The 17,438-nt window shown below is 44.8% G+C and overlaps 1 protein-coding gene across 5 annotated transcripts in view; it reads left to right on the top strand.

The window, feature by feature from the left end:
• Nucleotides 1-17,438, top strand: part of dachc (dachshund c) — a 665,620-nt gene that overhangs the window by 511,845 nt on the left and 136,337 nt on the right. For 4 of the 5 annotated variants that reach the window (XM_072476125.1, XM_072476123.1, XM_072476126.1 and 1 more), the window contains 2 exons: nt 6,909-7,064; nt 12,890-13,062. In XM_072476125.1, the coding sequence (XP_072332226.1) occupies nt 6,909-7,064; nt 12,890-13,062 (329 nt within the window). The remainder of the gene's footprint in view (nt 1-6,908; nt 7,065-12,889; nt 13,063-17,438) is intronic. The other variant, XM_072476127.1, reaches the window with a different exon arrangement.

Below are 17,438 nucleotides of genomic sequence, written 5' to 3'. Positions count from 1 at the left end.
GTTCATAGTTTATATCAGTATAAAGATTAGTTGTAGATAAGTGTGGTTTAAATGTTAATAATCAACTGTGTATTCTTTAGGAGTACACGTTGAATCCAAATTAGTAGTGTCAATAAATGTATAGCTTTGTTTAAGTTAAAGCTGTTTTGTGGTCTTTGTGAACACTACGCCAGCCATCCTGAATTTACCAACACGAAGAACACCACACGACTGTTGCGATTTCCTTCTCCCACCAGCAGCGCAACCCCGCCCGTGGATTTCCTGGCAGCATGGGGTGGTTCCAATGGGAACTCCCACTGAGAAGAAGCGGGAAGACAGAATCCTGCTGCCAGCGAACAGCGCGCCACCGAGAAGCACTCGGCTGGGGGACCGGAGAACACAGCCCATTGTTTCCGCTGGTCGGGCAATCTAAAACATGGGAACCTGAGGCGGGATTCTCCGCCGGCCGGATGCTCCGTTTTGCCGGCGCCCGGGGGTTTTCCCGACGGCGTGGGGCTGCCCCACAATGGGAAACCCCGTGGACCGGCCGGAGTAACGGAGAATCCCGCCGGCGTTCCGGGGCAAAAATGTGGCGCGGCGGGGCGGGGAATCGCGCCCATGGTCTCAGTGAACCGATCATTTAGGGCTGAGGTGAGGAGAGGTTACAGAACTCAAAGGGCTGTGAAGTTTTGGAATTCGCTACCCCAGACAGTTGTGGTTGCTCCATTATTAAATACATTTAAGGCTGGGGTGGACAGATTTGTGGTCTCTCAGGGAATTGAGGAACATGGGGATATGGAGTTGAAACCCAAGATCAGTCATGATCATATTAAATGGTGGAGCAGACTCAATGGGCCATCCGGTCCACTCCTGCTCCTATTCCTTATGTTCTTGTGTTCTTGTGCAGGCTTAGAGGAAAGTCGATTCCATCTAAAATAACATTTCTTTTGTGTGCTATAATGTTGGTGTTTTAATACCAGTGAATAGAAAAGTAAGTACGGTTGCGCGTACGTTGACACATTTTAATTCAAAATGCCAGTGAGATGGGTTGACTCCGTTTTTGATCTCTCCACTGTAGCTTTCTGTTTTTACAGATGTAGCAGTTTTGTTTGTCAATGTGAGGGCATTGAGACTAGAAAGCAGCAAAGGAGCAACTCCAAACCAACCAAGTGTGCATCCAGTGAATAAGGGCGGTTCAGCTTTCTGTATTTTAAGATGCGTGACGGATAATGAATATCTGGTGTGAGTCGGTTGAAATGAAGCCATAATTTATTTGAGAGTGGGAGGGGGGGGGTCAGGTTTCACATTTAATAAAATCATGAAAGCAGTTTATAATCCTTGAACCTTGAGATTAATTTTAACTCTCAGAAAGGTTTCATTGCACTGCCTTTGTTTCGAATGGATCTATTCCACAACAATGTGGAGGCCTCAAAAAATTTACAGGTGCTTTTTCTTTTAAAGAACGCACATGGGGACGTATGTTGGGAAACACCCAAGTGCAAGGTACAGGCTGTTGTGATGTCTTTATGTAGTTGGCCTTGATCTTGCACAGAGCCCAAATTTAACAGCAGTTCATAGACCCTGGCAAAACAACATTTATCACTGATCACATCAACATATTTAATGATATCAACCAGAGTGCAGAAATATACTTTATAAAATTGTCATTGAGTAAAAAGTTTGGAAATTCTGGCCTGTTGTCAGGTGAAATTGTCATAATCTGTGTTAGAATTTGGAATTGAAACTGTTTGGCCATTTGTCCTCCCTTCCTATCCTCAGAATGTTTAACTGGGGGTGGGAGTGGACAAGGGGCTGGCCTCTACTTTGCACTTCTTTTACCCCAACATGTCTGTGGTAGCGTGGTCCCTTTGTGGGCCACGTGACAGGCCCTGAGTCCATGGGGAGGGAAGGAGCGAACGTTAGACGAGCAGGTGGGTGATTGCCTCAGATAATGGTACTGCCTTCACAGCCGAAGAGTTTCAACTCTTTGTTACGTCCAATGATACCCAGCATGTAAGGACAGCCCCCTACCATGAAAAGGGCTGGGCAAAAGCACTGCCCAAACTTTCAAAGCATCAATGAAAAAACAAGCTAATCAGTCACATTCGCTTCATTTGGCGGACTTCTTGCTCTCGCTCGATTCTCGTTCACGTACCACGACTGGGGTCAACCCGGCTTGACCTCATTTTTGCAAACTTGCCAGGGAGGGTGGAGGCTAAGCAAGCCTCACAGAAAGGCCACCACGAAACAGCCAAGAAGGACAGGTCGTTCTAAACAGAAGGTTTAGTTTACATGCAAAACCTTTTTTGGAGGCCTGGATTGGTTACCTGGAAAAGTGGTTGCCAGGACGGGGCCTATGTCACAGGCCTACAGAGCCATGAAGCTAGAAAACATTTTGATCATTTGAGACGGAGAGAAACTGTCGTCCCCGCAAAGGGGCGGGTAGAAGCAATCTCAGCTACCAGTATCCCACTTGCTGAGTCGGTGGTGTTGGAACCGAGACCTTCTCAAGGTGACTCATCAGGGACCACAGAAGCAGTTGAAGAGATCGTCAGTCCTGCCCCTGCTTTGGACTCTACTGAATAGCCTGCCCTTGCTGTATCCAGTTGCCAAGTTGAGACACCCGCCAAGTGTTCTGAAGTCACCAGATAGACTTAACTTATGAGCTTTGTTTTGAGCTCCCTTACCGTAACTCTCTTTGTCTGTATATGACTGTAAATAAGTGTTTTTCTGTCTTTGTAATTCGGGGATCTGTAAGGGAACTTAAGGGGAGAGGAATGTGGTAGCTTGGCCCCTTTAAGGCGCGATACTTCGCAGGCTATGTGACGGGCCCTGAGTCCATGGGGACAGAGCACATGGACGTTAGCCTATCAGGTGATCTGACTGTTGAGGTTTGGTCAGAGTTAGCCTGGGAGTCATGGGAACAAGATGTGTAGTAGTTGTGCTGTTCCGTGTATATAGTTCTTCTTAGTTGTGATCAAACACAGCCTCGTCGCCTGCCTCGCAATACAGCAATTGCCATGCCTTCAACTGCTTTGACCCCAGTCTCTGGAATTCCATCCTAAACCTCTCCACCTTATAACTTCTCCCTCTTGTTTCAGACCCTCCTTAGGTCCAATTGGCTTAACCGAGTCTTTGCTCACCTGTCCTAATGACTCTTTTTTCACTCAAGTGCCACACTTTGCCCGATAACATTGCTGTGATTCGCCTTGGGACATTTGTGATGTTAAAAGTGCTACGTTCATACTTGAATATCGCTTAAAAAAAGAGACATACTGTTGAAGATTTTTGCCTTGCACTTATCAGGACAGACACAAGAATGCCAAATTTCGAAGGAAGCAACAATTATGAGAATGATAACCAGTTGGGCTCATCATGTGGCTCATTTATGCTTGCTAGAAGGTACATGTACTCATGAAGAGGGATCTGTCCTTTGCAGGATAAAGGAACCTGTCCAGGGGTTGCACTTTTTTGAATGAAAACCTGGGAGAATAATGGTTCCCTGGTGCATTCTCTATGCTAACGTCGCAAACAGTCAGAGTCAACTTGCTAACCAATCAGCACCATTTTCTCGTGCGGTGTAAATGATTGCCCCCCTTTGAAATTTGGCATTCTTGCATCTGGCTGGATGGGTGCAAGGTGACAGGAAGTCTTCGGTAATGTAAAAATGCTACCTAAGCTCCAGTTGTAAGCGATGTGAGCACCCACCCTAGGACGCAAAGAGCCACCCCCCACCCCAGGTTGGCTCACGGTAGACAAGTAGGGAGAAGATCGGCTCCACCTCACTTCCGACATCAGAGCAGGATCCAAAATGTCTACACTTAAAATGTCCACTTAATTAAGAACACATAAACAAGAGGCGAGTTTGTGCTGGATTGAGCCGCTGCCTTACGAACATGCAAAGGTTTGTGTTTTTCTACAACCTGTTCCAGCCCTATCATTGTTAATTTATGGGTTTCTGTCTGTAACTTGGAATGTTAGATATGCTGTATAATAATGAGCATAATCTCTATTCTAAATTAATCTATAGCCTATTCATTTTTAAAGCAGGTTATCACAGAGCAGTTCATAGTTAATATTCATTAAGGCTCCCAACATACTTTATACAGACTGGTTTTATCTGTATTAAGTCTTAATTCATATTAAATCTAAATTAATAGGTTTTGTGTCGCTGGAACTCGTAGGCAATTTGGTTTCATTAAAAAGCCAGTAAAATAGACATATACTGTTGATGTGGATTTAAGCCGATCTGCTGTACAGATGCAATTTAGGCAGTAGACTTGAACAAAACTGGAAATTAGCACATTTAGTATTCTCAAGACATAAATACACATCGTTTTGTATGAAGTGTCTACCTTGCTGGAATGTTAATGCTGATTAATAAATGGCAGGGCCAAGTTTTTGCTTCAGTGGAGGCAAACTCCGGAAAATCAGGGGAGAAATTGGACTCATTTTCTGTGCAGAAGATGGATTGGGTGGGGTGGGGGGGGCGGAATCAACTGGGTGGGGGCAATGTCCCACAAACTTAAATTTCTCTGGTGTCATATTGGTCTGGGGTGATGTTCAGATTTAAATATTAAATCTCTTATGTACTTAATGAGGGGGCGGAATGCCTGCTCAAGGGCTGCTTCCAAAATGTAGCTAGCACCGAGCGAACTGGACCCTGCTGGGGAGAAAACAAGAAAGCTCTTTCTAACACCAGCCTTAGCCAGATCAGCAGGTTTACCTTGCGGTTGTCGCATACTGCGCACATCAGGAGCCATCAGCACTAATGCTGTATCTAATTCAACATAAAGGCTGCCAAAGAACCAGTTGGGAGCTAGAAATGGGCGAGGTTAAAATTACAGTGGCTCATTCTCTGCAAAAGTGTCCTATGAACGCCAATATAATCGCTGCCAGCGCTAGCTGAGGTGATGAAAGTGTTAAGTAGGACATACGTTCCTCAACCTCATTTGGATCAGTAAAATGATATCACCGACAATTACAAAATAAGTAAGATAATAAGAATGCTGTGATTTACCTCCTGAAACTCTCAGCATTTTATTGTCCTGTAAATGCAGTGGATAAATGGCAACAGTTATCCAAATTGTGCATTTGGCAGGCACAAAAGAAAAAACAAGCGCACGTATTTTCGGTCGAAGGAGTGGCGGCTCAAGATCGCTTCTTTTTTAAACTATGTTTGGTGATTAAGCAGCCAGTGGTGGATGATTTTTTAAAAAACATGATAGTTTTTGGTTGAAAATGAGTCCTGATAACGTTACTAGGATTATCGGTTAGGGGGCAGTTATGAGTCCCATGGGTTATCATTCCCAGCAATTTTGTTAACCCTGTAGTTCAGTTGTGCCCGTGTGCACACTTACTCATGTTCAGTTGTGTTTCTTATGCCTTGCGCCTCACAATGTGAGGCTCATGCGACTCTCAGTCAAGGTGTCACCACCATCCGCTGTTCAATCGAAAAAAAGTCACCAGCATCAGCAGAAGGAGGGAAGTAAACAAAGGCAAGGAGCGTAAACTCTTGAGTTGTTTGATGATCAGGTAGGGGGCTCTGCACGTGACAAAGAGGGTAAATATTTTTCCTGTGGGGTAAACCAGCAGAGTGGGTCACCTCCCTGTTATCACATACACACACATTCTTTACCCAGAGCATGGTTGGAATATGGAACTCACTGTAAGGCAAAGGATGAAATCATAGCTGCATTTACAGAGAAGAAAGATAAACAAATAAGGGAGAAAGGAGTAGGAGGTTATGCTGATAGTTAGCTGAAGTAAGGTGGTAGGAGGCTCATGGGGAGCATATGCAACAGCATGGGGCAGGTGGGTCAAGTGTCCTGGGGACTTTTTTGCTGTAAATGTTATGCAATTCTATGTGTAGAAATTTGTCCCAGTAAAATCAATGAGATAGCGATAAACAGGTTCTGACCACACAAGATCGCTCCTTCCACCATCATGCTGCCCCCTTCCCCCACGCCCCACCAACAAGTCTTCTGACTCCATCTGCAGCCACCAGGCCTCAGATCCCTGCCAACAGACCACCAAATCCATCACCTCAGTCTTGCCAACTTCTCCCCGCAACCCCCCCCCCCTCCTCCCCCTCCCCCACCCAACCACCGCTGGGTCTCCAACCTCCCCCCACTGGCCCTCCAACCTCCCCCCACTGGCTAAAGCTTCCGATGCCTACTGCCTGGCACCTGCGATTCCCCCGACTCCACTTCGGGCTTCAATTACAGGCCTCAGAGACTCACCCTCACTAGCTATGCAATAGTGTACCCCTGCTTTCCTCCACCTACCCCTCCCCAAGCCTCCAAGAACTGACCGGACCCCGAGCTGTTCACTCATGATTCTACAATCTGATTGGTTAAGGAGCGAGTTTGTTACATCACCTATTCACACAGGCTCTCTCATACCATGTAAAGGACTCAGCACTCTTTGGATGCCTGGTTGACAGGAACGTACCTTGCCAATGTGAAAAAATGCCAGGGTAGCGATCGATTGGCAACATTTCTTTTCGGGCTCAGTGCCAAAGCTAGCTGAACTTGAGCTGGTCTGCACATAAATGGTGAAGAATAAGAGTTGATGCTATGAGAATTTTGGTTCCCGTTACTGGTAGAAACATTTGATTCTGTACAAGATGCCCTGGTGTCCATTTCTGTTTGATCACATCTGCAGTGGTCCAGGAAGGTGTCATTCTGAATATTCTGCAAAAAAGGTTTTTGCGTCTTATGGGGAAGGGAGAATGGAGGGGAAACATTGCTCAACTTGCTGTTGTAGGGGCTGTGGCAGAAGCTGCTGAGCCTTCCCTCTGTTCAATCCTGGGGAAGGATGGTGGGCGTTCAGCAGCTGATGTCAATAAGGAAATTGGGGTGGAGGGCAAAGGACAGAATGCTGATGAAGGCCAACTCACTCACAATGTGTTCTCTTTCCTATCCTAGGTAGCAGCGATGGCTCCTGGGATAAGGAGAAACTGCAGTCTCCCACGGCCCCATCCACACTGGGCTCTCTTTGTCATCCTCCCCTCTCTGGCCAGCACAACCTCGCAATAAACCACTCCCTCAACTCCCTCCAGCAGAACCACTTATTACCTAATGGTGAGGACAACTTTATGTGTCAACAGGTGCCCTTGTGTATGCCATTTATATTTTTTAACCAGACCTATGTTGGATAAGAATGGTGATCAGGCAGCAAATTAACGGCATGTTGCGGACCACTTTGTATCTTGCATAAGTCAAACGTTGCCAGTGATTACTTCCTCACATTCCAGAGATGTAAGTCAACACCATCAGGGGAATATTCGTCACACAAATAAAAATCAGAAACCAAATCGTACTTCAAAAAAGCAAGTTTCAAATAGGTGAAAATACTTGTTGCATAAAGCAAGGCTGCACCTACACCCTTCAATTAACGCTGATCCAATATTTCAGCATCACAGTGCACACTTTCAGCATTGACTTGTAAGAATGGAGGAGCCAACAAGAGGATTGCAGCTTTGGTCTCTATCCACTATCTATAATTAGTTTACAGTCTTTCCCAAAGCAGTTTAAAAAAAAAAAAATTCAGAGTACCCAATTCGTTTTTTTTCCAATATAAGGGGCAACTTTAGCGTGGCCAATCCACCTACACTGAACATCTTTGGGTTTGTGGGGGTGAGCCCCACGCAGACACGGGGGGAATGTGCAAACTCCACACGGACAGTGAGCCGGTGCCAGGATCGAATCTGGGTCCTCGGCACCGTGAGGCAGCAGTGCTAACCACTGTACCTCTCCTACCTCGGTTTTTTTTGAAGAAGTATCCAGTTTCAGTATATTTACATGGCTGGAAATTGCAGGGGTGAATATTTTTGTTTGAAAGTTGAGCCTTTTGTTTAATTGACGAAACCAATTTCTCAACTCAAGGGGTCAGAGGCTGGGAATTCCACAGCAGGTAATTCACCTCCTACCTCCCCAATGCTTGTCCATTATCTACAAAGCACAATTCAGGAGTGCGATGGAATACTCTCCACCTGCCTGGATGGGTGCAGCCCCAATAAAACTCAAAAAGCTTGATGCCATCCAGATCAAAACATCCAATCCACCACCTCAAACATTCCCTACTCCATCACAGCATAGTGGCAGCAGTGAGTACCATAAACAAGATGCACTGCAGCAACACATCAAGTCTCCTTCAGTAGCACTTTCCAAACCCATGACCTCTATCACCTAGATGGTCATGGGCGACAGATGCATGGGATCACTACGACCACTCTAAGCCACACACCATTCTGAATTGGAACTGCATCGCCGTTCCTTCGCTGTCACTGGATCAAAATCGTGGAACTCACTCCCTAAAAGCACTGTGGCTGTACCTACACCAGATGGACTGCAGCAGTTCAAAAAAGCGGCTCACCACCTTCTCACGTAGGGATGGGCTACAAATACATTAACGGGAAGGGAGGCGCTAAAGTGAATGTCGGTCCCTTGGAAAATGAAAGCAGAGAGTTAATAGTGGGGAGCACAGAAACGGCAAAGATGCTAAGTCAATACTTTGCCTCAGTTTTCACGGTGGAGGACACTAGTACCATTCCTATAGGAACGGGTCACTCAGAGGTGATAGAAAGGGAGGCACATAGAACAATCAACATTAATTGAGAAACGGTACTCAACAAAGTATTGGGATTGAGGGCAGACAAGTCCCTCGGGACTGATGGCCTATATCCTAGAGTGTTGAAGTAAGCGGCAGAGGAGATAGTGGATCCATTGGTTACAAAATTCCCAAATTCCCTGGACATGGGAAAGGTTCTAGTGGATTGGAAAAACGCTAACGTAACACCGTTATTCAAAAAGGGAGGGAGGCAGAAAATGGGAAATTACAGACCAGTTAATTTAATGTCTGTTGTTTGGAAATTGTTAGAATCAATTATCAGGGAAGTAATATCAGGTCATTTAGAAAGTCAAAGCGCGATCCATGAGTCAGCATGGTTTTATGGAGGGCAAATCATGTGTGACTAATTTTCTGGAGTTCTTCGAGGATGTAAAGTGGATAATGTGGATCCTGTAGATGTGGTATACCTGGACTTCTGGAAGGCATTTGATAAGGAACCGCACAGAAGGTTAAATCACAAGGTTAGATCACATGGGTTTAGGGTTAATTTACTAGCTTGGATAGAAGACGGGCAAAAGATAGAGAGTTGGGTAAATGGGTCTTTTTCTGGATGGCAAGATGTAACTAGTGGGGTGCTACAAGGTTCAGTCCTTGGACCCCAGCTACTTACAATCTATATAAAATACCCGGATACAGGGATAGAAGATTCTATAGCCAGATTTGCAGACGACACCAAGATAGGTGGGATAGTAATTCGCAATGCGGAAATAAGAACCTTACAAATGGATATAGAAAGGTTAGGAGAGGGGGCCAAAAAGTAGCAGTTGGAGTTTAACGTAGCACAGTGTGAGGTCACGCATTTTGGTCGGAAAAATGGGAAGGCAACTTATTATCTAAATGGGGAGAGACTTCAAGGTGTAGCCTGGGGCTATGAATAGTGATGGCAGACGCATCAGCATCACTTGGCTGACCAGGTATCTCTCCTGCTCTTACAGTTTGTCATTGTCTCATGTTGGACGGACTTTCAGGCTGGTGTGGGACTCAAACCCACGGTTTCCGACTCATAGGCACTGGTTTTGCTTCTGAGCCATTACTCATAAACCATACGATGTTTCAATTGTATCTATACATTGAAATGTGCTGAGAAAAATTCAGGACATTGGCAAGAACGCCAAATGCAATGGGATCAACAATTTATACTTCATGAGAAGAGAGCACTGATTGGTTGGGTGATCGGATGATCCATTAAGTGATGCATTCTGCATGGCAACACCTATACCAATCAGAGTCCACTTGCCAACCAATCAGCACCTTCTTCTCAAGAAGTGTAAATTGTTGTTCCCTTCACACTTGGCATGCCTACGCATTTTCCTGATGAGTGTAACACAAAAAGCTTCAGCATGTCTTTTTTTTTAGGAAGGCTCAAATTCTGTACTATGAAACAACTAATTATAATAGATGTGTCAACATCCAAATATTTACTACAGTAACAAACATTTTTAATTATTAAACACTTTGGTCCCGGAGTCTGGATTCACCTGTTTATCGCTGTCTCTGTGTTCCTGTATTTAGTTGACGAGCTTGTTCCTTCAGCCTTTCCCTCTACTGATTTGTAGCAGCATCAGGAACGCTCAGAGTAAGTAGGTCAAACTGTTCTTAATCAGTGAAGAATATTATGCCGCCAGTCGGGTTTGGCAACTAAAGTATGATTTAATATGCAAGAACATAACTTGCTTCTAAGCTTATTTACAATGGCCCTTGAATGAATTTAAGGACAGCAGGTTGGTCTTCCCGCACCAATTTTATGGATGTAAAACACAGTCGAAAGTGACTCCATATTGACAAGATGCCCACGTCTGGGGTGACCCCTGTAAACTAGGTGTCAGGCAGCTTCCATAAGCAAATAATGGTGCTAAAGCCTGTCTTAGGACTCTTCTCAGCAAGTGGGCATTTTGTTCATGGCCTTTCTTTGCTATTCCTCTTTTCTTCACTCTCTTCCTCCTTTCACGGACCTGTCAGCTTGGTTATAGTTGTTGGAATGTTCCACAGAAGTGAGGGCAGGGGTGCATTGCTAGAGTTAGCAACTGTGATTAAAGGCATTCCCTGAGGTTTCGTCCTGCTCCAGCCATTGGTTGCCTAACACACCCATCCTTTTAACACACTGACTTACTACTCAATTTGGAAAGCATAAATAGTAATTGCCCAATTGACGATGCTAGACTATCAGCCAAACAGGCCCCCCAACCCCCTACCCGTGTTCAATATTTTATACTTTTATATCTGGTAAAGAGAAATGTTCAAAGAAAATGGGATAAAAAAACCAACCTTTTTTAATGTCCTGATGATATTTCTCCAGGATTGCACGCAGCTGTGTCCTGGAGGTTGACCTTCAACCCCTGGAGACTCCAGGCCAATCCTGGAGGGTTGGCAACGCTATGCCCAAGTGGCGAGTGTCCACATGTGAAACTGGTTGGTGGGTTTTGGAACCAGGAACCAAAGCTCCTTGGTGCAAATTGAGGGTTAAATACATCTTCGATGGGGTGTACAATGGGTGTGAGCGGGTTGGCAACCAGGTCACACATCCAAGAATGTTGAATTTAACCCCCTTGGTGCTTTTTAACTTATCAATGATTTACTGTTAAGAATTACTACGTAATATATTGACAATGGTTTTGGGGCTTTGCCGTTGAAACATAGCGCGTATTATAGCGAGCCAATTTCACCAGATCAGTAAGGATGTTACCAGGAAATAATTTGTGCGTGAAGTTTGAATATTCAGTTTGTTTGAAACATCAGGACTAATTAGCACAGAAGCAAAGTAGTTTGGATGCTGGAAATCTCAAATAAAATCAGGAAAATGCTGGACATACCCAGCAGGGCATGTAGCATTTGTAGATTCCAGGGTGGATAACCTTTCAGGATCAGGTTTTGATGATCTCACAAACTGAGATTGACATTCACACGGTGGTCATGGATCTCATTACCTTGACAGGGCCTCTGATGCACTCTCAAATTGTGTTTATTTCTATGATGGCTACACACACTTAAGCTTTCTGGATTTGCACGATGGCCTTCAAATCTTCCATCATTGCTGACAGTACATGTGCAAGGTTTTCTGAGCTGCTTTGTGCTGGTTAAGCTGAGACACCAGGCAAACCCACAAGTTCCCAAATAATATAAAGTAAAGGACACAACTCTAAAATGAGTGCAGAAACAGAATGTCATGATGTGTATGTGCATAAGTTGTTGAAGTTGGCAGGGCAGGTTGAAAGCGCGGTTGAATAAAGACTGCAATATCCTGGGCTTTATTATTACGAGGAATGGAGTACAAGAGCAAAGAGGTTGTCTCAAACCTCTCCAAGACACGAGTTCAGCATTGGCTGGAGTACTGTGTCGCCTTCTGGGCAACGCACTTGAGGAAGCATGTGAAGGGACTGGAGGGAATGCCGTAAGATTCACAAAGAAGCTTCAAGGGATGAGAAACTTCAGCTGTGAAGATAGAGTGGAGAAGTTGGGACTAGTCCCCTTGGAAAAAAAAGGCTGAGAGGGGATTTGATTGGGCTATTCAGAATCATGGGGGTTGTGGGGGGAGGGGCGCGGTCGGGGAAGAGTAGGTAGATAGAAACTTCCCACTCACAAAAAGATGAAAAATGAGAGGGCGCAGCTTTAAGGCAATTTGCAAAAAGAGCAAAGCCAATATGGGAAAGAACTTTTTCGCGCAGCAACTGGTGAGGGTCTGGAATGCACTACCCGAGAGGGTGGTCGAGGCAGGTTCAATCGAGGCATTCAAAAGGAAATTGGATTGTTATTTCGAAAGGAACAATGTTCAGGATTATGGAGAGGAGGCAGGCGAATGCAAACTGCTCATTTGGTGAGTGTGGCAGCGATGCTGGGTTGAATGGCCTCACTCTGCACTGTGAACATTCTGTGATTCTGTGAAAGGTAGAAGGTATTGAAATGAAATGAAAATCGCTTTTTGTCACAAGTAGGCTTCAAATGAAGTTGCTGTGAAAAGCCCCTAGTCTTCACATTCCGGTGCCTGTTCGGGGAGGCTGGTACAGGAATTAAACCCACGCTGCTGGCCTGCTTTGGTCTGCTTTAAAAGCCAGCTATTTAGCCCTGTGCTAAACCAGCTCCTATTTTATATCATAAACAGGCAGATGGGTCTGCATGAGGATGGGTCACAGCAACAAAGTCAAAAGCGAAATATGAATATTTAACCTCAACTGCTGCATACGGAAGACCCTCTGAAGTATCTTTGCTAACCTACTTTGGACCTAGAATCAGCTATGCGAACCATCCTTGAATTCACTGAAATGACTTTTGTCTCTTTCAGGTCTGGAGCTCCCATTCATGATGATGCCCCATCCACTCATTCCTGTCAGCCTACCTCCAGCATCAGTTACCATGGCTATGAGCCAGATGAACCACCTTACCACTATCGCTAATATGGCAGCTGCAGCCCAAGTACAAAGTCCTCTTTCCAGGATGGAAACCTCAGTAATTAAGGTACGTGCACTGTAGTTACAAATGTGGCAATTGACCCATCAAGTCGATTATTGCTGAACAAAGCAATGCTGTCAAAACTTTTCATCTTGCACTCATCAGGACAGGTCTGCAAGTAATGAGCTCCAGTAGCGCAATCGGTTAGCGCATGGTACATATACAGGTCTGCATGTACACCAATTGTAAATGGAACAACAGTTTATCCCGCATGAGAAAGGATTGCTGATCGGTTGGCAAGAGGACTCTGATTGTTTGAGGCATTGCCACAGAGAATGCACCAGGGATCAGTTAACTGCCGAGCTTTTGTTTAAATTCAATGGTTTAGCACAAGGCTTTGAAAGCAGACCAAGGCAGGCCAGAAGCACGGTTCAATTCCCGTACCAGCCTCCCCGAATAGGGCCTGGAATGTGGCGACTAGGGGCCTTTCACAGTAACTTCATTTGAAGACTACTTGTGACAATAAGCGATTTTCATTTCATTTCAACTGGGCAGGCCGACTCTGGTCAAGGCATTGTCACCCGGAATGAACCAGGGAATGGCTGTTCCCCCAGGTATTTTGCAGTTGAAAATGGTGCTTTTCAGACTGAAGTAGCATGTATTGCACCTTTTTCCACTAAACAGACGCTTGGGGGACAGTCATTCCCTGGTTCATTGCCCATGGTAATGCCTTGACCAATCAGACTTGACCTGTCCATTTTGAATTTAATCAAAATCTTGACAGTTAACAGTTCTTGGTACATTCTCCATCTCAATGCTTCTACCAATCAGATTGTACTTGCCAACCAATCAGCACTTTCTTCTCATGCAGTATAATTGTTGTTTCCTTTACCAATGGCATTCTTGAAAATCTGACCTGATGAGTGTAAGACAAAAAGCTTTCACAGCATATATTTTTCAGCAATACTCAAATTCTGCACTATCAAATGTCTGATCCCCTAAATGGTGCCAATGTTCTGTATTGAAAGATATCTTGGAATATACTAAGATGTTATAAGAGCAGTATCAAAGCCAATTAAAATAATGAGAGTTCCATAATTTGTATATATTGCTGCCTTGCCCCTGATTTCAAGGGTGAGGGATATTGGCTTCGTTGGATATGAAAGTCTGCGAGCATTGAACGAGGACATGATCCTGTCAGAACTCATGACGTAAAATTCTACTGGAATGCTGCTCATCTCCTGCCTTATCTTCACTGGGAGACAGTGAACACTCCAGAAAAGCATCACAAACAGTTGAAAACCATTCACCTCGTTATCTCGTCAATCTTCACAGGGGGACGGTATCATTTTGATGGAATTTCTGGAGTGGAGGGACGGGAATCAACAATAAAAGGAAACCTAAATCTGCCGAACATACATAAATAGCCGAACGAATGATACAGGCATACATAAAAGATACTTCTTGTTTGTCCTAACTAAAAATTATGGATAATACACTTACTAACTGCCATTTTATGACCTTCTGAAGTTATGTTCTTCTTGAACAAATTTGTGCAAGGGAGTCCAATTTATTCCCTGGTCCATACTCGAATCGAATAGCTATTGTAGAACTTCATCATCCTGATGGAAGCTTTATCCTCTTCAGGTTAGATTTCTGAAGATGAATCCCATTGTCAGATTTTGCTGGTGCCCCATTACTTGCCACCTGTTCAAAGTTGGACATTTATTTAGTAGCCACTTTATGATATTTAAAATTAGCTTGTGAATAAAAGATCGGATCCATTTTGACAGCTGTGTTCCAGTGCTGTGTATTGATTCATACGAGCAGAGAACAGGACACGGAAGTCACCTGGCCTGATTCACAGTAGTCCGGATTAAACTGGGCTCGCGGTAAATTGGGCACGCAGCTCTAAAATGTCTGATCCACGTTCTGATTAGAGGAGGCTCCATGTTCAATGTTGGTATGCAAGATGTGTCTTCAATTGTGAAGGAGTCCCCACTAAAGTCACGCTGCAACGCTTCTCGTAATGGGCATGCAGAATGGGAGCTTAGAATTACGAATGTGCAGCATTGTGCAACATATAAAAACACGGTGCTAATAATGGGCTGTTCCACAACTGAATAAGATCTTCCTATCTCATATGAGTTTGTCACTTATGATTAATGACGCCTTTATTACTTGCAGAATAAGCTGTGTTAATTCACTGCAACACAGGAATGTCGTGGAGCTACTTTGCTCGGGGCTTTATTAAAATATGACAAGGATTGGTCCAAAAGCAATGGGATTGATTTTAACCAAAGCTATCTGGTGTAAATATGGGGAAGGGGCATAGGCAGTTTAAATCAAATGGGTGACTCACCAGCCAATGTCCCACCTTAGCCGATTCCTTTGGACAAACAGTAAAGGCACCAAGCCGGGGATTTGCCATGTCTTACTTTACATGTACAGATTGAGGTCCTATGGCATCATGGTGATTCTACCACCAGCTGGAAGTTCCCCTCCAAGCCACGCATCATTTCGGTGCCCCAAGTTCAGCTAGATTTTCAGTTTGGGGCCAGGACTCCATGTCGGGTTCAAATATGGGTCCCGACCTGGCACCAGGTCATAAATAGTGATGCATCATGGTTTCTGATGAGTTGCCCAACTGGTGGCCATAAGCCGGGCTCACTATCCAATTAAGACAGTCTCCTAAGACTGAAGGGCCAATGGGGGGCACAATGACACAGAGGGGCTCACTGAAGACCAGTTTAAAAAAAATGATTTTAACCCTGGCCACAGCTGTCAGGCCTTGATAATGGAAGGCCAACCCTCCTCAAGACAGCCACCAGCCCGACAGCCTGGGAGGGTACGGGGATGCATCAGTGAGATGAAGCAGTGCCCCACTTCACCTGCCACCTGGAACTCCTCTCAGTGGATGTATTTTGCCCACCTGCTGACGAGGAAATTCTAGTCTGTGAAGGAATGGGTCCAATCGCCACTAATTAGCGACAGTTCCACCGCTGACCCAGTCCTCTCTGTGCAAAATGAATATGTTTTCTCTGGAAAATCCCCCACATGTTGGAACTATGCTTCTGACACAGCGGTACCTTGTTTTAGGTGACAGGTCTCCTATCCCACAAGTGAAACCCAAATAGTAATTTTAAGAGACATGGTCAGAGCGTTAATTTCCACCTCCCAAAAGCCCTTCCCACAAATGTCCCCCTCCTGCTAATTTATTCTCCTCTCCTGACCATGTTGATTACTTGTTGGAGTTTGTTTATGCGGGATCAGCCATGCTCCAGTGTTTCATCATTATTAACATGTGACGTTAAGTCTGTGGGGGTTGATTTGAACCCCCAATGTTTCAGATTGGTGGGGAACAGGATGAGTGCACAATACCCTCCCAGGCCCAAATGGCAGGCTGCAGGTACATTAGCTTCCTGGCCTCATAAATATGCCACTCATCAGTGAACTGGAGCCCAAGTTCAGGCTGGTGACCAACATCAAAGGGAATATCAATGGTGAGCTATAAAGTTGAGGAGGTCTTGGTCTTCAGGATAAGGATGGCTTTAATTTTCCTTGTTTCACCCGAATGGTACTCCTGCTTCTTTATGACCACGAACAGGAAAGGTTTCCACTTAACATTGGAAGGGCCTCCCAATAGCACTGGTGGCTTCCATATTTCGGCCCATGATCAAGTCTGGTTGGGAGTATTCCTGAGGTATTCATCAAATCATCTTCTACCTCCATATGTAGCACCCAGTTCAGCAGATTATTTTTGTCCAACTCCCAAAATATTTCAACCTGACAAGCGATAAAGAAAATCACATCCAATCTCTTTTAAATCCCCAATGCTTTTTCTTGCTGGTTACTGATATCAGTATTCCGTAAGTCCATTCGTAATTCCTTGAGAGGCCAGGACAACGCAGAAGAATGGCAAACATTAAATGGAACCAGGATTTGTCTACATTTATGAAGCTTCTTCCTACTTCTTTATCGCATTGAAAATGGTGGCCGGCAGGAAGTTTGGTTGAAATCCTGAACCCATCCTCCATTAAAAAAAAAATTTAGAGTACCCAATTCATTTTTTCCAATTAAGGGGCAATTTAGCATGTTCAATCCACCTACCTTGCACATCTTTGGGTTGTGGGGGCGAAACCCATGCAAACACGGGGAGAACGTGCAAACTCCACACGGACAGTGACCCAGAGCCGGGATCGAACCTGGGACCTCAGCGCCGTGAGACTGCAGTGCTACCACTGCGCCATCGTGCTGCCCACCCATCCTCCATTTTAATGAACCTCCTGGGTTTCTCCCAATGGGTGGTGAAGTGTTCAAATGTTCTGTTTTCGATTATGTGAGCCTGGCAACTGAGCTACACTCACTGCACTTGATTGGTTAAGCCTATGTGTGGACTCTCAGCAAAGTAAACAGAGATCGCAGAAGCCATTTGAAGCTGA

This window comes from Scyliorhinus torazame, chromosome 15 (assembly GCF_047496885.1).
Source record: "Scyliorhinus torazame isolate Kashiwa2021f chromosome 15, sScyTor2.1, whole genome shotgun sequence".
In the NCBI taxonomy this organism is placed as follows: domain Eukaryota; kingdom Metazoa; phylum Chordata; class Chondrichthyes; order Carcharhiniformes; family Scyliorhinidae; genus Scyliorhinus; species Scyliorhinus torazame.
The sequence above is the reverse complement of the archived record's forward strand: the minus strand, read 5'-3'. Positions and strand labels throughout refer to the sequence as shown.